The sequence below is a fragment of the Actinia tenebrosa genome, unplaced genomic scaffold, assembly GCF_029948245.1.
Source record: "Actinia tenebrosa isolate PJP-AT-01 unplaced genomic scaffold, QUT_ActTen_1.0 PGA_scaffold7__59_contigs__length_16204524, whole genome shotgun sequence".
NCBI lineage: Eukaryota > Metazoa > Cnidaria > Anthozoa > Actiniaria > Actiniidae > Actinia > Actinia tenebrosa.
In genome coordinates, this window is record NW_028292584.1 from 2,457,271 (window position 1) to 2,480,183 (window position 22,913).

General features: G+C 38.6%; 1 protein-coding gene and 1 long non-coding RNA gene across 2 annotated transcripts; both read right to left on the bottom strand.

Annotated features, from left to right (window-relative positions):
- Nucleotides 1-6,160: 6,160 nt before the first annotated feature.
- LOC148905332 (uncharacterized) lies at nt 6,161-7,270 on the bottom strand. The gene is made up of 2 exons (XR_016121691.1): nt 6,983-7,270; nt 6,161-6,568 (listed from the first exon to the last, which is right to left on the bottom strand). It is a non-coding gene; the product is annotated as an uncharacterized LOC148905332 (long non-coding RNA).
- Nucleotides 7,271-12,197: 4,927 nt separating this feature from the next.
- On the bottom strand, nt 12,198-22,846 carry LOC116297852 (polycystin-1-like protein 2). The gene is made up of 5 exons (XM_089040408.1): nt 22,285-22,846; nt 18,288-18,699; nt 15,679-17,892; nt 14,792-14,954; nt 12,198-14,481 (listed from the first exon to the last, which is right to left on the bottom strand). The coding sequence occupies exons 2-5, from the start codon at nt 18,489-18,491 to the stop codon at nt 12,893-12,895; spliced, it is 4,170 nt and encodes a 1,389-aa protein (XP_088896534.1). The 5' UTR covers nt 18,492-18,699; nt 22,285-22,846; the 3' UTR covers nt 12,198-12,892.
- Nucleotides 22,847-22,913: the final 67 nt, after the last annotated feature.

Below are 22,913 nucleotides of genomic sequence, written 5' to 3' on the forward strand. Positions count from 1 at the left end.
TTCCCACAGATTATAAACATACAAGAATATGGGGTGCTGTATGAATAGGGCATTCTGTACTTTCTTGTTCATTTTGTCCAGAGCCTTTTCTGGAAGCTTGTCGTCTTCAGTGTATCACTGGATCCTAGTGTATCCACTGTATCCTAGTGTATCCAGTGTATCCTAGTGTATCCACTGTATCCACTGTATCCACTGTATCCACTGTATCCACTGTATCCACTGTATCCAGTGTATTCAGTGTATCCTAGTGTATCCACTGTATCCACTGTATTCTCTGAATTCTAGTGTATCCAGTGTATCCAGTGTATCTACTGTATCCAGTGTATCTTAGTGTATCCACTGTATCCAGTGTATCCGCTGTATCCAGTGTATCCTAGTGTATCCAGTGTATCCAGTGTATCCAGTGTATCCAGTGTATGCTAGAGTATCCAGTGTATCTACTGTATCCAGTGTATCCAGTGATCCAGTGTATCCAGTGTATCCGCTGAATCCAGTGTATCCTAGTGTATCCAGTGTATCCAGTGCATCCTAGAGTATCCAGTGTATCTACTGTATCCACTGTATCCACTGTATCCACAGTATCCACTGTATCCACTGTATCCACTGTATCCACTGTATCCACTGTATCCACTGTATCCACTGTATCCACTGTATCCTAGTGTATCCAGTGTATCCTAGTGTATTCAGTGTATCCTGGTGTATCCACTGTATCCACTGTATTCTCTGTATCCTAGTGTATCCGGTGTATCCAGTGTATCTACTGTATCCAGTGTATCCAGTGTATCCAGTGTATCCGCTGAATCCAGTGTATCCTAGTGTATCCAGTGTATCCAGTGCATCCTAGTGTATCCACTGTATCCTAGTGTATCCAGTGTATCCTAATGTATCCACTGTATCCACTGTATCCACTGTATCACTGTATCCACTGTATCCACTGTATCCACTGTATCCACTGTATCCACTGTATCCACTGTATCCACTGTATCCACTGTATCCACTGTATCCACTGTATCCACTGTATCCACTGTATCCACTGTATCCAGTGTATCCAGTGTATTCAGTGTATCCTAGTGTATCCACTGTATCCACTGTATTCTCTGAATCCTAGTGTATCCAGTGTATCCAGTGTATCTACTGTATCCAGTGTATCTTAGTGTATCCACTGTATCCAGTGTATCCAGTGTATCCGCTGTATCCACTGTATCCAGTGTATCCAGTGTATCCAGTGTATCCAGTGTATCCAGTGTATCCAGTGTATGCTAGAGTATCCAGTGTATCTACTGTATCCAGTGTATCCAGTGTATCCAGTGTATCCGCTGAATCCAGTGTATCCTAGTGTATCCAGTGTATCCAGTGCATCCCAGAGTATCCAGTGTATCTACTGTATCCAGTGTATCCAGTGTATCCAGTGTATCCACTGTATCCACTTTATCCACTGTATCCACTGCATCCAGTGTATCTGCTGAATCCAGTGTATCCTAGTGTATCCAGTGTATCCTAGTGTATTCAGTGTATCCTAGTGTATCCACTGTATCCACTGTATTCTCTGTATCCTAGTGTATCCAGTGTATCCAGTGTATCTACTGTATCCAGTGTATCCTAGTGTATCCAGTGTATCCTAGTGTATTCAGTGTATCCTAGTGTATCCACTGTATCCACATGTGTATTCTCTGTATCCTAGTGTATCCAGTGTATCCAGTGTATCTACTGTATCCAGTGTATCCAGTGTATCCACTGTATCCAGTGTATCCACTGTATCCAGTGTATCCACTGTATCCAGTGTATCCTAGTGTATCCAGTGTATCCTAGTGTATCCAGTGTATCTACTGTATCCAGTGTATCCACTGTATCCTAGTGTATCCAGTGACAAGTTCCAGACAATCAGTTTTGGACAGAAGCACAAAAACAAAAATTTGAACATTACAGCACTAAATAAGAACATTAAGGCTAATTCTGAAATGACATTATTAGGAGTTACAATTGATGAATATCTGAAGTTTGATTGTCATGTAGAGAATTTATCTAAAAGAGTAGCGAGAAAAGTTGGAGTTATTATGAGGCTAAGAAATTTACTATCCACTTTAGCCAAATTAAGAATTTATAAATCGTTCATTTTACCGCAATTAACATATTGTCACCTAGTGTGGCAATTTTGTAGACAATCGGATAGTAGAAAGGTGGAACGACTGCAAGAGAAGGCACTAAGAGCAATTTACAGAGATAAATATAGTACTTATAGCGAACTCCTCTCTAAAGCCAAGCTTACGACACTGCTTAATAGGAGATTGCCGGATATTGCAATACTAATGTACAAAGTTAAAAACAATTTGTGTCCTACCTATATATCGGATATTTTTAGTTTAAATACTGTTCATAAATATGGGCTTAGAAATTCAGACGATTTTACAATTCCTAGGTTTAATACTATCACTAATGGTAAGCATAGTTTAAGATATATCGGGCCGGTTGTGTGGGCTAAGTTGCCAAGGGATATTAAGAATTCAGAATCATTCAACTCATTTAAGAGAAAAGTAAGGAAAGTAGATATTGATAATCTCATCTCAGAGAGATGTAAAAATTGTTATTTATGCAATACTTAGAGATTTTTTTAGTTGATGTATTTTTTTGATAATATTCTTACATTGTATTTTATCTGATATTTATTATGCGGGGGTTTTTTTTTTACTTATTTTTAAATTACATATGAAGTAGATGGGATGGGAGGGAGTTTTATAATGTACAGATAGGAAGATAGGAAGATAGGTGTCCTCTATTAGTTCACAATTTATTGTAAACTAGAAAATTTCGACACGTAAATGAAGTTATTATTATTATTATTATTATTATTATTATTATTATTATTATTATTATCCTAGTGTATCCACTGTATCCAGTGTATCCGCTGGATCCAGTGTATCCTAGTGTATCCAGTGTATCCAGTGTATCTACTGTATCCAGTGTATCCTAGTGTATCCAGTGTATCCAGTGTATCTACTGTATCCATTGTATCCTAGTGTATCCACTGTATTCTCTGTATCCTAGTGTATCCAGTGTATCCTAGTGTATTCAGTGTATCCTAGTGTATCCACTGTATCCACTGTATTCTCTGTCCAAAACTGATTGTCTGGAACTTGTCACTGGATACACTAGGATACAGTGGATACACTGGGTACAGTAGATACACTGGATACACTAGGATACACTGGATACACTAGGATACACTGGATACACTGGCAACACTAGGATACACTGGATACAGTAGATACACTGGATACACTGGATACACTAGGATACAGAGAATACAGTGGATACCGTGGATAAACTAGGATACACTGGATACACTAGGATACAGAGAATACACATGTGGATACAGTGGATACACTAGGATACACTGAATACACTAGGACACACTGGATACACTAGGATACACTGAATACACTAAGATACACTGGATACACTAGGATACACTGGATACAGTAGATACACTGGATACACTGGATACACTAGGATACAGAGAATACAGTGGATACAGTGGATACACTAGGATACACTGAATACACTAGGATACACTGGAAACACTAGGCTACACTGGATTCAGCGGATACACTGGATACAGTGTATACAGTGGATACACTGGATACAGTGGATAAAGTGGATACACTGGATACAGTAGATACACTGGATACTCTAGGATACACTGGATACATTGGATACACTAGGATACACTGGATACACTAGGATACAGAGAATACACATGTGGATACAGTGGATACACTAGGATACACTGAATACACTAGGATACACTTGATACACTGGATACACTAGGATACAGTGGATACACCGGATACACTGGATACTCTGGATACAGTGGATACACTAAGATACGCTGGATACAGTAGATACATTGGATACACTGGATACACTGGATACACTAGGATACAGAGAAAACAGTGGATACAGTGGATACACTAGGATACACTGAATACAGTGGATACAGTAGATACACTGGATACACTGGATACACTAGGATACAGAGAATACAGTGGATACAGTGGATACACTAGGATACACTGAATACACTAGGATACACTGGAAACACTAGGCTACACTGGATTCAGCGGATACACTGGATACAGTGTATACAGTGGATACACTGGATACAGTGGATAAAGTGGATACACTGGATACAGTAGATACACTGGATACTCTAGGATACACTGGATACATTGGATACACTAGGATACACTGGATACACTAGGATACAGAGAATACACATGTGGATACAGTGGATACACTAGGATACACTGAATACACTAGGATACACTGGATACACTGGATACACTAGGATACAGTGGATACACCGGATACACTGGATACTCTGGATACAGTGGATACACTAAGATACGCTGGATACAGTAGATACATTGGATACACTGGATACACTAGGATACAGAGAAAACAGTGGATACAGTGGATACACTAGGATACACTGAATACAGTGGATACAGTGGATACAGTGGATACACTAGGATACACTGGATACTCTAGGATACAGTAGATACACTGGATACACTGGATACACTAGGATACAGAGAATACAGTGGATACACTGGACACACTAGGATACACTGAATACACTGGATACAGTGGATACAGTGGATAAAGTGGATACAGTGGATACAGTGGATACAGTGGATACACTAGGATACACTGGATACACTAGGATACAGAGAATACACATGTGGATACAGTGGATACACTAGAATACACTGAATACACTAGGATACACTGGATACACTAACATACACTGGATACACTAGGATACACTGGACACAGTAGATACACTGGATACACTGAATACACTAGGATACAAAGAATACAGTGGATACAGTGGATCCACCAGGATACACTGAATACACTAGGATACACTGGATACATTAGGATACAGTGGATACAGCGGATACACTGGATACTCTGGATACAGTGGATACACTAAGATACACTGGATACAGTAGATACATTGGATACACTGGATACACTGGATACACTAGGATACAGAGAAAACAGTGGATACAGTGGATACACTAGGATACACTGAATACAGTGGATACAGTGGATACAGTGGATACACTAGGATACACTGGATACTCTAGGATACAGTAGATACACTGTATACACTGGATACACTAGGATACAGAGAATACAGTGGATACACTGGACACACTAGGATACACTGAATACAGTGGATACACTGGATACAGTGGATACAGTGGATACAGTGGATACAGTGGATACATTGGATACAGTGGATACAGTGGATACCCTAGGATACACTGGATACACTAGGATACAGAGAATACACATGTGGATACAGTGGATACACTAGAATACACTGAATACACTAGGATACACTGGATACACTAGGATACACTGGATACACTAGGATACACTGGACACAGTAGATACACTGGATACCCTGGATACACTAGGATACAAAGAATACAGTGAATACAGTGGATACAGTGGATCCACCAGGATACACTGAATACACTAGGACACACTGGATACACTAGGATACATTAGGATACACTGGATTCAGCGGATACATTGGATACAGTGGATACAGTGGATAAAGTGGATACAGTGGATACACTGGATACACTGGATACAGTAGATACACTGGGTACTCTAGGATACACTGGATACACTGGATACACTGGATACACTGGATACACTAGGATACACTGGATTCAGCGGATACACTGGATACACTGGATACACTGGATACACTGGATACAGTAGATACACTGGATACTGTAGGATACACTGGATACACTGGATACACTAGGATACACTGGATACAGCGGATACACTGGATACAGTGGATACAGTGGATACACTAAGATACACTGGATACAGTAGATACACTGGATACACTATGATACAGAGAAAACAGTGGATACACTAGGATACACTCAATACACTGGATACAGTGGATACAATGGATACAGTGGATACACTAGGATACAGTGGATACACTAGGATACAGTGGATACACTAGGATAAAGTTGATACACTGGGATCCAGTGGATACACTAGGATACACTGAATACACTAGGATACACTGGATACACTAGTGTGACAGAGTCAAAAGACACTATTTTGGACAGTAATTATTTAGTCATAAATCTATATTTTTAATTAGGAATGCCTCGTGTACACATAGGAATGTAATTCTTTAGTTAACTGTTTGCGTGGAAAATGCGTAAGCAAGAAATAATTTCCGTACGTAATTACATTACAGTGAGTCATGCCTAGGTTTGGCGCTTGTTTACGTAAGTTCGTGTTTGGGACATCCTGTTTGCGCCTAGGGCGTGCAACATTGTATAGGATGTGTAAGGTCTTAAGAATGCAGGTTTTTCCATAAAAGTAGGCCCAAACTAAGCTTAAATCAGTGTAGTAAAAGTTCTTGAAGACGTTGCGTTGTCTACGGATATTTTCACATATCAAGACAAGGAATTCTCTACGATGTAAAGGTATGAATCTTTGAAGCCTTTTACACTTATACCTAGGATAGATTTAGGACAAATCTATGTTCATATCGTTAACTAGTCGTTATATTTTATAGCTTAGATTTTCTACATATTTATTAAGCATTCGTTTCATGTTGTAGTAATTCTAGTCGCATTAGCGCGTAATTTAGTACAAAGTTATTCACGCAGTAGTAATTTAGTAATCACGCTGAGTGTATCTTGTCTTTTAAACTCTTTAACACGTTTACTATAGGATCGCTACCGCCTTACTCGCTTGTTTAACCTTTTTACTACGATAAATAGCCTTAACTGCGGGATAAAAGACCTTTTCTTTCCAACCTTTAATTTGTTCGCTACTTAAACTCTACACTCAAGGTCATTGTCGCGACCGCGTGTTCAGTAAACCGTGTAATTCTTAGTTTGTCATAAACAAAGGTTAAAATACTTACCTAAAGCCATAGTTAACCTCTAGTCAATTTTTCCTATTGCTTTTTCCATTGGTTTAGTTCATTTTAAACGGTTTACCGACTTGTACATTAAACTTTGCAACCTAGTAATTTTCACTCGCGTATTGTAAACACTGCTAATCAGTATGCAATATTCAAATTACCTGTGACGTAATTTACGTATTTCCGTTTCTAGTTATATCTAGCAAAACTGTATTTTATTCATAACTTTTAGCTATTTAGATAAGCTACAAATTTATTTTATCTCATTGTAAATATTTTTCTTGTTTTCATTAGAGATATCCTGTAATCTCGTTCCCGTTTTTTTTCATGTATTGTAAAGTTGTGTGAATTTTTCAATAAATTCTTTTGTCAAAACCACTTGCAATCTGATTCATAGCTGAGCGCCTTGCCGCCGGTTACACTAGGATACACTGGATTCAGCGGATACACTGGATACAGTGGATACAGTGCACACAGTGTATACAGTGGATACAGTGGATACAGTAGATACACTGGATACACTAGGATACAATGGATACAGTGGATACACTAGGATACAGTGGATACAGTGGATACACTAGGATACACTGAATACACTAGGATACACTGGATACATTAGGATACAGTGGATTCAGCGGATACAGTGGATACAGTGGATACAGTGGATACAGTGGATACAGTGGATACAGTGGATACACTAGGATACACTGGATACACTAGGATACAGAGAATACACATGTGGATACAGTGGATACACTAGAATACACTGAATACACTAGGATACACTGGATACACTAGGATACACTGGATACACTAGGATACACTGGACATAGTAGATACACTGGATACACTGGATACACTAGGATACAAAGAATACAGTGGATACAGTGGATCCACCAGGATACACTGAATACACTAGGATACACTGGATACACTAGGATACAGTGGATACAGCGGATACACTGGATACTCTGGATACAGTGGATACACTAAGATACACTGGATACAGTAGATACATTGGATACACTGGATACACTGGATACACTAGGATAGAGAGAAAACAGTGGATACAGTGGATACACTAGGATACACTGAATACAGTGGATACAGTGCATACAGTGGATACACTAGAATAATGAGAATACAGTTGATACAGTGGATACACTAGGATACACTGAATACAGTGGATACAGTGGATACACTAAGATACACTGGATACAGTAGATACACTGGATACACTAGGATATAGAGAAAACAGTGGATACACTAGGATACACTCAATACACTGGATACAGTGGATACAATGGATACAGTGGATACACTAGGATACAGTGGATACACTAGGATACAGTGGATACAGTGGATACAGTGGATACAGTGGATGCACTAGGATACAGTGGATACACTAGGATACAGTGGATACACTAGGATAAAGTTGATACACTGGGATCCAGTGGATACACTAGGATACACTGAATACACTAGGATACACTGGATACACTAGGATACACTGGATTCAGCGGATACACTGGATACAGTGGATACAGTGAACACAGTGTATACAGTGGATACAGTGGATACAGTAGATACACTGGATACACTAGGATACAATGGATACAGTGGATACACTAGGATACACTGAATACACTAGGATACACTGGATACATTAGGATACAGTGGATTCAGCGGATACACTGGATACACTGGATACAGTGGATACACTAGGATACACTGAATACACTGGATACAGTGGATACACTAGGATACAGTGGATACACTAGGATACAGTGGATACACTAGGATACAGTGGATATACTGGGATCCAGTGGATATACTGGGATCCAGTGGATACACTAGGATACACTGAATACACTAGGATACACTGGATACACTAGGATACACTGGATTCAGCGGATACACTGGATACAGTGGATACAGTGAACACAGTGTATACAGTGGATACAGTGGATACAGTAGATACACTAGATAAACTAGGATACAATGGATACAGTGGATACACTAGGATACAGTGGATACAGTGGATACACTAGGATACACTGAATACACTAGGATACACTGGATACACTAGGATACAGTGGATTCAGCGGATACAGTGGATACAGTGGATACACTAGGATACACTGGATTCAGCGGATACAGTGGATACAGTGGATACAGTGGATACAGTGGATACAGTGGATACACTAGGATACACTGGATTCAGCGGATACACTGGATACAGTGGATACAGTGGATACACTAGGATACACTGAATACAGTAGATACAGTGGATACAGTGGATACAGTGGATACACTAGAATACACTGGATACACTAACGTACAGTAGATACACTAGATACACTGGATACACTAGGATACAGAGAATACAGTTGATACAGTGGATACACTAGGATACACTGAATACAGTGGATACAGTGGATACAGTGGATACAGTGGATACAGTGGATACAGTGGATACAGTGGATACAGTGGATACAGTGGATACAGTGGATACAGTGGATACAGTGGATACAATGGATACAGTGGATACATTGGATACAGTGGATACAGTGCATACAGTGGATACAGTGGATACACTATGATACACTGGATACACTAGTATACAGAGAATACACATGTGGATACAGTGGATACACTAGGATACACTGAATACACTAGGATACACTGGATACACTAGGATACACTGGATACACTAGGATACACTGGATAGAGTAGATACACTGGATACACTGGATACACTGGATACACTGGATACACTGGATACACTGGATACACTGGATACACTAGGATACAGAGAATACAATGGATACAGTGGATACACTAGGATACACTGAATACACTAGGATACACTGGATACACTAGGATACACTGGATTCAGCGGATACACTGGATGCAGTGGATCTAGTGGATAAAGTGGATACAGTGGATACACTGGATACAGTAGATACACTGGGTACTCTAGGATACACTGGATACACTGGATACAATAGGATACACTGGATTCAGCGGATACACTGGATACACTGGGTACACTGGATACAGTAGATACACTGGATACTCTAGGATACACTGGATACACTGGATACACTAGGATACAGTGGATAAAGCGGATACACTGGATACACTAGGATACAGTGGATACACTAAGAAACACTGGATACAGTAGATACACTGGATACACTAGGATACAGAGAATACAGTGGATACAGTGGATACACTAGGATACACTGAATACACTGGATACAGTGGATACAGTGGATACAGTGGATACACTAGGATACACTGGATACACTAGGATACAGTGGATACACTAAGATCCAGTGGATACACTAGGATACACTGAATACACTAGGATACACTGGATACACTAGGATACACTGGATTCAGCGGATACAGTGGATACAGTGGATACAGTGGATACAGTGGATACAGTGGATACAGTGGATACAGTGGATACAGTGGATACAGTGGATACAGTTGATACAGTGGATACCGTGGATACAGTAGATACACTGGATACACTAGGATACAATGGATACAGTGGATACACTAGGATACAGTGGATACAGTTGATACACTAAGATACACTGAATACACTAGGATACACTGGATACACTAGGATACACTGGATTCAGCGGATACAGTGGATACAGTGGATACAGTGGATACAGTGGATACACTAGGATACACAGGATTCAGCGGATACAGTGGATACAGTGGATACAGTGGATACAGTGGATACAGTGGATACAGTGGATACACTGGATACAGTAGATACACTGGATACAGTAGATACACTGGGTACTCTAGGATACACTTGATACACTGGATACTCTAGGATACACTAGGATACAGTGGATATAGCGGATACACTGGATACACTGGATATACTGGATACACTAAGATACACTGGATACAGTAGATACACTAGGATACACTGGATACACTAGGATACACTGGATGCAGCGGATACACTGGATACAGTGGATACAGTTGATACAGTGGATACAGTGGATACACTGGATACACTGGATACAGTGGATACAGTGGATACAGTGGATACAGTGGATACAGTAGATACACTTGATACACTGGATACAGTGGATACAGTGGATACAGTGGATACAGTAGATACACTGGATACACTAGGATACAATGGATACAGTGGATACACTAGGATACAGTGGATACAGTGGATACACTAAGATACACTGGATACTCTAGGATACAGTGGATACACTAGGATACAGTGGATACAATAGGATACAGTGAGTGAACGCATCATGCACAATAACATAAAGCATCACCAGGACATTATAATCAGGCATACATGAAGTACTTACTGAAAATTTTTTTTACGTTCAACATGCGGCTGGAAGTATGAACAGAGCATCATGGGAAGTTATTTTAAAGAGGTGGGTTCCCTGTGGTAGCTGCCTTTTTCAACGTCTTTTCCCATTTTTTCTTTCTCTCTTTTCTTTATTCTTTATTCAAATTATCCAACTGACAAAAAATTAATTAGTATATTTATGACTTATTATATAAGCTATAAAGACATTGAAAAAATATAATTTATTTTTATTAAGACTTAATAAAGATTTAAAATAAAAACAACTAAAGTGGCATTTCTGAAAAAAAGAATTTTAATTTTTTCCTACTTTTCTTCGCATTTCCTTTTATTTCCAATTTATTTTTAACTTACTTTTATTCTTTTTTCTTTTCCTACTAAACTGATGAAAAAATTAGCTTTGCAACAAATAACCAGATTATCGATCCCCTCTCCGTTTAAAAAAGCGAAAAAATGAGACATCAAGTTATTAAATTAAATAATTAGTTAATAATCATTAATAATTAGCAAAGCCTGGGATCCATATGGTTTTGAGCTGCCATATTTAGCTATGGACAATTCTTTTGTTTACATTCTCTAGTTGACAGCAACGATTACTCTAGCAGTAGTGTCACCCTACCTTGATCTACCGAACAGCGCGCAGATAACGTCATAAAAAAGAACACAAAGACGAAAATCAGACAAACAAGCTTAGTGATGGTTTTCACGGCGGCCATGTTGGAGGAACTTAACAAAAGAATTGTCAATGAATTCTATTGTTATATCCTCCAACGTGGCCGCCGTGTCTTTTGTTATTTAATTCTCTTGGGAATGGTTAAAAACCATCAATACTATACTTTCAGCAGATAATTTTCATAGAAGATCGGAGTAGATCTTTGTTTAATTCGGTTAGTATTCTAACTTTTCGTATAACACTCGACACGGTTAAATGGCATGCAATGTTCGTTGCTTGCCCTCCAGGGCCCAGTTGTTCAAAGCCCGATTAGTGCTAATCCTGGGTTAACTCTTAATAAGACCTATAGAGTTAATCCTGGATTAGCGCTAATCCAGCTTTGAACAACCCGGCCCTGGTTGCGCTGCTTTGAGGCTGATGCAACGGGTCTACATGGTATGTTTAGATCATGATTTATATTTTTATATTTCTATTTCAGTTTGTGATGCGCATGTGACCATCTTCCCATGTAACACGCGCAATATAAGTATTAAATTATTATAAATTATTAAATTATTAATTATTATTTGTCTAAGTCTTGAAGGCATTTTTAGAATCTGTTCGCTGCGCTATTGAGGTATAAATTACTGTAAAACCCCACTTTGGGACTTTGCACTGGCCGCTTAATAGGTAAGGTTTAGCCTCGTCCCAGGCTACTGCTCTAAAGCGTCCGCTATTTTGGATTTGGGAGAGCTGAAGGAGTAGCCTTGGGACGAGGCTAGTCGAGGTTCTACTATACTAAGTTGATAACATTATATTAAATAAGTAGTTAGAGTAGTACGAATACAGAATAAAAAGGGACTCCTGACACCTCGCAAAGATACGATAATCAGGCTATAAAATCCTGTGAACACTCGTTTTCAATACTAAGGGTAGAAAGGCGCCTGTCTTGGCCGTGATTGGCTGTTTCTTTTGGTTCTTCACTTCCCTGGTCTTCGTGTGGGACGGTTGTTGAGTGATGTCCTTCCATCAACACTTGTTGCTCTTCTTTTCTTTTCCGTATTATGGTTTTTAAGTATTCTGCGCCATTGTCCAACCCCAAAATTCTTTCAACAATCTCAACGTCATCGATGGTCTCCTCGCTGTACACCACGCTAGTGAACCTCTGAATCCTAGACATTTGACTTTCCATGATGTATTGGGTATTGAGTTCAAGCTGCAATTGGCTAAAGTCAACAGGAGTAGGTTTGATGACTGGTTTCGGAGGGATATACGGAGGATTTAACCCAAGAATATCCTTGACTCTATACACTATAAACTTCACTATTTCGTACTTATTCTTGATCGATTTATCCTGCCTGGCTTTGGTGAACGCGATGGTTATTATACACAAGATTATAGTCATGATAACAAATACATTGACCAAGGTAAAAGCGTAGGTGAAAAGTGGCCCAAAATCTTGGGACTCGCCAGGCGCAAACACCCTAAAGCTGAACTTCCCTAATAACATAGAGAGAATACTGTTGAAGGCTCCTATAAAGGTGCTGTACGGTTCCTGTTCAGTTCCCAGCATGTGGAAGGCCCAGAAGGAGAACCCGAGTAAGCTGATCATGAAAATCAAAACAAAACCCTTAAGGTCAGGAATCAGAATTTTCAGGGTCAAATCGAAGATCATAAAATTTTTGTTAAATTTCATAAACTTGAGGAACTGGAGAGTTGGTACTATAACGACTATACAAGAAATGTAAGCAACGAGGTTGTCGTAGAGAGCGATGGGGTAAAACCCATAGAAAAGTACAGGATTTTCTTGGATTGCCTTGATACCGTTCTGAAGTTGTATTGCGCGTGCGCCGTAGAGGCCTATAGTAACGAGCGAAGCGACGACAAGAACCACGTCCGTCATGTTCCAAAATGAGGCAAAGTAAGCGAGTCTGTATTCGTAGATTTCACAGGAGACTTTGTATATAAGTTGAACGATAAATACGATGAAAATGACCTCACAGACGAGGTATATTAGTTGTAAGGGGGTGAAGTACCGATAGAGACGGAACGAAAAGTGGTCAAATCTCGGAAAGGCGCCCCCAAAGGCCGTGAACTCAACCGCAAATGCTACGTCGGATAAAATATTGATATTCCCGTTATAGGAAGCGAACTCTATAAAAACCACCCGAGTGAAATGATCTATCCAATTCAATTGTTCCAACTCATTCAGCATTTTCAAAGCCGAGGATTTGTTGTAACCTAGCGACGCTATGTAACCGCCCGCTTCGTAGGAGTTAATCCTCGCGTACATTGTGTAGTCTGTGTTTGATTGGCTGCCTTTCTTGTGTATCCATGGTGACTGGGTGATGAAGTCACGGGCAGCTTTATACTTCCACCCGGGGCTGTAGTCTTTTTCATCGTAGTGTTCAACACTTGGTACTGGAATGTTGCATTGCGGAAACAAGGGAATGCTGTATTCGTTTAATTTACATGTACCTGAAAAATATTGAAAATATTGAATATTGTCTTTTATTATTTAAAAATGCACGCTCGTAATGTGCAGTTATAAAACACGCAGGTATCAGTGGAATAACACGAGGGAAGTGTTAGAATAGCTTTCTCTTGCCAATCCGCAACTGCTTTATAACTACTTACAGGATAGCTAGCACGCTTTTTAATTCTAAAATTACGAATAAGAAAGTGCGTGCGCTTACTGTGTTCCCTCATAAAGGACTTAGCCTAACCAATCAGAAAGCGAGTCATGTACTTTAAAATCGCGTGAAATCTTTAAACGTTTATGGTTTACCGTTTGGTGTTATTCGCTGTTGTCTTAGGATTGGGACACCCAATAAAGTTCCATATCCATCCCTTGTTTGGCGGGAGACTGCTTGCTTGAAATTTCCTTCGTAATACAAGCCTGTTACTAGGTGGGTCTTGATCCAGCCCCAAAAGTGGTTGGCATTCTGGATCTGTTAAAGACAATATGAGAAAAGTTGCAATATGCAGTACATGGTATGATCCATGCTCTACACAGTATCATCCATGCTCTACACAGTATCATCCATGCTCTACACAGTATCATCCATGCTCTACATAGTATCATCCATGCTCTACACAGTATACATCATGCTCTACAGTATCATCCATGCTCTACCCAGTATACACCATGCTCTACGCAGTATCATCTATGCTCTACCCAGTATACACCATGCTCTACCCATTATACACCATGCTCTACACAGTATCATCCATGCTCTACCCAGTATACACCATTTTCTACACAGTATCATCCATGCTCTACTCAGTATACACCATACTCTACCCAGTATACACCATGCTCTATACAGTAAGCAACATGGTCTACACACAGTATACACCATGCTCTACCCATTATACACCATGCTCTACACAGTATCATCCATGCTCTACCCAGTATACACCATTTTCTACACAGTATCATCCATGCTCTACTCAGTATACAGCATGCTCTACCCAGTATACACCATGCTCTACACAGTATCATCCATGCTCTACACAGTATCATCCATGCTCTATACAGTATCATCCATGCTCTACTCAGTATACACCATGCTCTATACAGTAAGCATCATGGTCTACACACGGTATACACCATGTTCTACCCAATATAGACCCTGCTCTACTCCTCACTATTGTATCCAAAGAAATACCTACGTTGGTATAGTTGGAGATATTGTAGTTGGTTTCCACTACAATCCTACTTGGATAAGAATAGGCATCTCTATTCCCAAATGATATAATAACGAGTTGCAACAAAAATATGACGTCAAACGCCACCATCATCAAGACTTCCTCAAGCTGGCGATCTTGCCCTGCTTTTTTCCGCGCTTTTTTAACCTCCTGAGCACTAGGTGGCATGGGAACCGAAGAGCCTATGTCATCCAAATCATCCACGTAGTATCTGACGTCATCTTCCTCCTTAGCCCAAACCTTGTTTTTTTGCTCGTTGATGACGTCATTCTCCTCGATCGGTCTTTGAAGGTAAACACCGAAGTATATCGCCTGGAAAAACACGTAGAAACTCTCTGCTATTGATATTTGAAAGACGAGTGCGAATATTACCGTCATTAACCAGGATACCGTGGTCTGACTGGACCAGGAAAGGCGGAATTTAATAGTGACGACAGAAGATGCTAGTGACAGCGCTAAACAAACAAACAAAGCCAGGTAAAAAAACCTGATAGAAAGTTTAAGCGTGTTTTCCTCGTTTCTTATTTTGATGCTGTTTGGGTCGATAAGAAAACCAGGCAAGGGAATCATTTTCCAGAGTTTGGGAACTTTATCAGTGTTTCTCAAGGAGTTGGTATAAGCAAAGTTCACTTGATCGGTTATTCCGCCATCATTTCCGTCATTTTCCATCTTTTTACTCGAAGTTGACATCCTTCCATCTTCAAACGAGCATTCACTGTCCCCCAAAACATCCTTCACACATTCTCCATTCCCTGTCATAGGTTCGTGACTGTTCTTTTGTTGTACATTTTCTGGTGACTGAGCATTTGATTCAGCAGTAGTTTGGCATGTGTCACTGGGTATCGCAATAAAATCTTTCTCTTTTATCAAGTGGATGTCATCTCGATTCTCATATTCTGTATCTAGTGTTGTTGATATTTCATTTTCAGCTTGTTGAATGATTGGGCTGCCATCTTCGTTTGGCATCGAGGGAGAAATATTTTCTTTGACTTCACCTTGATTCTCGATCTCAGTACCTTTGTTTATCGTTGTGTCAGAATTTCCATCGAGAGTAGAATCAGGATTCGTAACACCGTGCAAATCTGTTTCCACTCTCTCGTTTTCATTTTGATTTTCGGAACCACAGTCGTGATCGGTTAAATCTAAACCAATATTGCGTAAGGAAACTTCAGACCATGACTCCGCCAAGTAATCCCACTCACTTTCACTTCGTAGACTATCTTTTCTCATCCTATGACTCAATTCACTTTCATTTTCTTTTATTTGTGCTTCATTTTCTTCCTTTGCGTTTTCTAGTTCGTCATTGTTTTCCTTTTCACCGTCGAACGTGTTGGATTGCCCATCAAGAAATGTTATCTCGTTAGCTTTATCCAGGCACCAATCAATGTGTGCTTTTACATCTCTCTCGTCCGGCGGGAGCTGCCCGAATTTACTCTCTGAGTAAGTGAAGAGAAGCTCGAGAAGAAGACGCAAGAAGAATGGAATAACACTGCAGATAGCTCCCCAAATAATGTCACTCAGTTTAAAAGCCATTGGACCAAGAATGATCTTCGTGCTGGGGAAAACATCACCATCTTTTTTTGAATCTACTGCGACTGTAACAACCAGCACTGTTACCATGGTAACAGCTAAACAGGAAGTGAACCTCTCAACTCGAGAGAACATTGTTCTACTTTTGAGCAAAAAAGGGGACAGCCAACTATGCTTATTCTTAAAGCCTTTTGAAAACATTTGGTCAAAGAGAGTTTTTCTTCGCAAGAACTTACACCTCGGGACCGCGTGTAAAACACACTCGACTGAGCCGTCATCCTCGGATACATCAAGCCAGCGGTGAGCCTCGAAATGCCACAGCAGACCAGTATTTAAGTGACAGACTACAACTTTTTCAAGAAACCACGAAGGTTTGGGTCCACTGATGTCGTGCCATAAGTGAAGCTTGGTTATTTGATCTAGGGATTTGTTCAGGGTCAATAAAAATGAGGTTGTGGTTCCTGACTGGAAAAGCAGTCGCTCGGGATCGCGAAGCACTATGGGCTTAGTTTTCTTTTGTTTGCCATGAATGACGCAGTATACGTTGGCGGTGGTGCCAGCATGGCGTCCACTTCCGGTGTAGAACAACAGGAAGTAATGGTGTGGATGGCGATAGAATGACCTGTGTGGGATTATAGTGGCTCCGATCTACAAAAAGAAGAAAACAGGATTAGAGAATTTCTTTAATCGGCGCCAGCTTGGCTGGTGAAGGGAATGATGCTTTAGAAGTGGTTAAAATAGGGACATTATACTCCAGTACTCAACCCATATAAAGGGTCGAGTCATTATCGTCATCCATATGATGATGATAACGTCATCCAATAAATGGTGAGTGATGACGTGTCATGAAGACCCCAGACGTCGATGCACTACGAAGTGGCATAAACGTCTAGTCATTTTTATGATAATAGTTGCATCATCCAATATGGAAAACCCCCAGACGTCGACGCCCTACAAAGTGGCATAAACGTCATTTTTATGATCATAGTTACGTCATCCAATATGGAAGACCTTCCTACAAACCTAATACAATAAAGACTTACATGCACTTGTTCTTTCGATCTGATTCTCTTGATCCACAGCAAGCCCAACGCGTAAAGTAGAAAGACACCACAGACGACAGACAGAACAGGGTAATTCATCGACCCATGCTCAATGTTTTTGTAAACTACCGCTGATACTGTGTACCGTGGTTCTGTTGTCGAGTCGTCCGTAGCAACAGAGTAGTTGTTGGCTGTAATTAACATGCATACGACGTGCTGGTGTCAGCTGTTTGAATTGTATTGACCTGTTGTTTCCTTGTTTTCTTCATCAATGTTTTATCACTAGACATCTCGTTTAACATATTGTCGTTGTTTTCTTTATAACTCCCAGAACACTTTTATCATATTCAAAACCTTGTAGTATCATACAGTGGCATTAATTTCTTTGTTCTTCCTTTAGTCCAGTCTTAAGCTTGAAAATAAAGAAAAACAGGTTAAAAGATAAGATAATATATAAGAGAGTTTAAGGTGGCTGCCTACTTTTGAACGTTCGATTTGAGCCCACGATGTGCGCGCGCTCAAAAACCGCTGAAAAATCTACAAGATTTTATTGAAGAACCATACACGTTTTGAGCTTCAACAGGGCAAAACCCTCAAATTTTGCACGGGACTCTATATTTTTTGATAGCTCATTCGAAAAAACTCCTAAAAATCTAGGTTATATGAACATTTTAGGAAAAGTTTAAATCAGGAACACGTGAAAAAATAGATTTTTGTAGGGATTTTTGTTCGACTTTATGAGATTTTTTAAGAGCACCGAAACTACAAAATATGACAAATCAATGTATCTCTCTGTCTTTTTGTCGAAAATATCCATGTATTATTGTAGAAGGATTAACTAGCCTTCGTTCGTGCCATCATATAATCTGCAAATAACTATTATCTTATGAATCTTTTTTTTTCCTAATCACTTCCGGTGGCGCAATTTTTACTCCAAAAGCTCGTGCGTAGGCTCCCATTAAATGCTGATTATCTCGAAAACGAGCTCGGGACACCCTATTTTTCTTTCCAGATTTGGAATCAGCATTAAATTTCAATTCGGAAAATCGAAGTTTTAAGAAAAGCTTAAATCAATTTCCAAAAGTAGGCAGTCACCTTAAGCATCATGTTTACGGCAAACGAAAGCGAAACATTTTTCACAATTAGTGAAAAAGAATTGAAAAATCTCCAAGTTTTAGATAAATAAAATAAATACTAGTCTTTGGTGAAAAGGTTTGCTAATGGTAAAGCGAAGTCAAGAGAAAGAATAAGACCGTGTTTGCGAGAAGAAAAACTCTTTATGAAATAACTGTTCTAAATCTCGCAATCTGATTGGTTGGGAGCGCGTGCTTTATGAGAGTACACAGCACATTCCACTTCCAGTTTCGTCATTCTTGTAATTTGTATTTTATAAAAAAAATAAATAACTTGCTTGCTGCGCTGTGTGAAGTTATAAATCACTTGGAGATTGGCAGAACACTCGAGAAGTGTCGATTAGCACTTCGCTATGCGTCTTGCTTCTCCTAACACTTCTCTCATGTTTTGCCAACCCCCGCGTGCTTTATTACTGCTTACAGCACGCGCGCGGGTTTACTATTTTTTCAAACATGATTAGTGCTTAATCTCTACTTCGTAAACACGTGACAAAATTTAAGAACCGCGGATATGAACACAAAGAGTAACGAAAAGCAACGAACATACTGAAAGAGTATACGAACATATACACCTTTAAAATAATACTTTTAATCTGCCCAAACCCTTAAAATATTAAAATATTTTCATTCGGTTATTGATACTATTAGCTGATACTATATAATATTGGATTATAGTATCGTTTTACTGCTAGGAGGAGCTAACTCTAGAGAAAGAAAAACAAAAGATTTGTCCCTAGCACTTGGGTTATTCTGCTTTCAGACAGACGGCCCCTGAAAGTTGTACAAAGTATTGTTCCGCTGCATGGAAGCCAAGCAGCAAAATACTTTTTTTTAACTTAACTCAATATTCTTTGGCTTCCAGTTTTTAGCTCAATTACCAACAGTTTTAATGGGAATGTAAAGAAAATTTATCATCCGAGGGAACACAACCACATGTCTTCAAATAAGATATTTTTTTCTTTTGTGGTGAACAATTTGTTGAAATGGAAATAATAAAAAATCTACAAATTAACGATGTATTGCGCGTTCACATTCGAAATTGCTTGAATGAGAGTTAAAAATAAGTTTTTTTAAAAGTTTATATATATATTTAAAATTTCTAACAACTTTATTGGCTACAAATAATGAAGATAAATAAACATAAGATACAATATATGTGACATAAAACGCTAAAATTGTTTTGTTATAAAAAACGTTTTCAACAACGTTTTCAAATAATTTTCCCTTAAGTTCTTATCCTTTTTATAACCAAATATATAATATGGATAGTTGCCCAAAGAGGAAAGTCACGAAGGAGACACGAGGCCATTCGTATGTAAAACCGACTCAAACCTGTAGAGACCCAAGTTTACTCAGTCCAACAGGTTTTTCTGGTTTGACGTGTATAAGGACTAGTAAGGTATTTGGGATTTTCCTTAGCTTTGAAATGACTTTTCGTTTTCTGACTTTGAGAAAAACTCATCAATTGATATATAGTGAAGAAAACTACAGCATTTTCGCAACTGTATCGGGGATGAAATACTAAATAAAATGAACTGAAACAAAAACAATCTAGATATCTTGTTATATTCGGATTACAACAGCGTATTAAGTATAAGATCCTTCTTTTTGTCTTTAAGGCAGTGAATGGTATTGCGCCAACTTATCTTAGTGATTTAGTGTGTCCTTACGTTCCATCTCGCACATTGCGTTCATCTGCCAAGGGATTGCTCAGGGTACCCAAGTTTAAGCTTAAGACCTATGGCGCTAGGGCATTCTCCATTTGTGGGCCTGTGTTATGGAATACTCTTCCCCAAGATATTAGATTATGTTAAAGTTTGGATAGCTTTAAGAAAAAGCTAAAAACATTTTTATATAAAGAGGCTTATGGTTAGTTTTTAAGATTAGTTATTCATTTTATATATATTTATAATTACTAGATTATTATATTTTTATAGAATGTAGTCATTAAGATAGTTTAGTAGTTAGATTTTTGATTATTTGATATTTCAGTAATTATTTATATTTGTTATATTGTTTGTAAAGCGCTTTGAACATAGGTAAAAGCGCTATAGAAATAAAGTTATTATTATTATTATTATTATTATTATTATTATTATTATTAGAGTAATAGAAATAATGAATTAAGAAGGATTCTACTGTAAAAAAACTAAAATGTCTTATACGAGGCAAAGTATAAAAATGTGTGGGGGAAACAGCTTTTTGGGCTCATTTAGAAGAAGTTCCATTCCGACAGATGATAATTTTCACGATTGTTTAAATATTTGTTCAAAACCTGTATTTATAAAACACTCAAATACTGTATCGCCTTTCGTTCATATCTTGCCTATCAAACATACGAAATTGCTTGGCAAAAATTAAATATTTGACAATGAATACAAACTATGGTGAACTATGGTGTAAATAAAAAACCGACTTTTTGTTTCTTGCTGAGCCAGTAACTGAGCCGAGTTAGTCGCCGATGTTTAGCATTTTACTGCTAAGAAAATCCGTGCAAAGACATTATAAACTTGAAGAACTCAAGCACTAAGTCTTTTAGAGTCGACAGAAAAATTTAAAATATTGCAATTTTAAACTGAAGGGAGAAAACCCTTGTAGAATAAGATTATAATTTGCCCACCGACTATGGGAGATGTTACATTCTAAACTGAATGAGGAAAGACTTGTTTTCAATGAAATTTGAAAGTACATCGATGGTATTTTATGGCTATTTTAGCTGTTGATAGTCTTGTTTTATTGGATTGGATTTCTTGAGACATGTTTGTTTAAAATAAATATACAGTAAACTTAAGTATTTGTCAAAACAACCACTTCAAGCGAAGTTGTTTTTCTAGTAGCTTAAAAAAATATAGATAAACACTTACCTAAATCGGCAAAAACCAAGACGCGATATTTGCAAAATATAAAGATATACCAGGAAATTTCGCTCAAGTATGCTTCAACAACTAAAATTAATTTCTTGTTATTTTTTCTTTGGATTCTTGATTTAAATTTTAAGGAATTCACTCCGAATTTCTCCAGCCCAACTTGATTGAATTACGTCGTACGAGGATGCTTTCCTATTAGGTGTTAATTTGCTGTAAACAATAAGATTCGCGTGACAGTTTTTGGGTATTTGGTGCCAAAGAAAATATAATGATCTCAAAGCTGTCGCTATTTGGCAAGCTGTGGTTTGTGATATATTTAAAGAAAGGCATTTAACTTGTTATAGCTGGTAAACCACATAATGTCAACATTATCTTACTTTGGTGAAATCCGTCTGGTGTTCCCAGCTTGCAATTGTTTATTTTTGGTGATAAATTCGTGCCGACTTGTGCCACTAGTTTCTTCATTTTTCTCCAAACTACAACTGAAAAAAATTATACTGTCCCTTTGTCATCTTTTTCAGATCCGTTAAGAATCTTATTATGTCCATTTTGTAATTTTTAAGAAGCCTGTTACTTCAGATTTTATTTGCGGTTTTCACGATAATGATTGTGAAGCCATCTTCGAG

Excerpts from the sequence above, each read along its gene's own strand:
- LOC116297852 (XM_089040408.1), bottom strand. The coding sequence starts at position 18,491 with ATGTTAATTACAGCCAACAACTACTCTGTTGCTACGGACGACTCGACA. Across the intron at positions 17,893-18,287 it reads GATCGAAAGAACAAGTGCAT|ATCGGAGCCACTATAATCCC; the intron begins GTAAGTCTTTAT and ends TTCTTTTTGTAG. Across the intron at positions 14,482-14,791 it reads ACAGCGAATAACACCAAACG|GTACATGTAAATTAAACGAA; the intron begins GTAAACCATAAA and ends AATATTTTTCAG.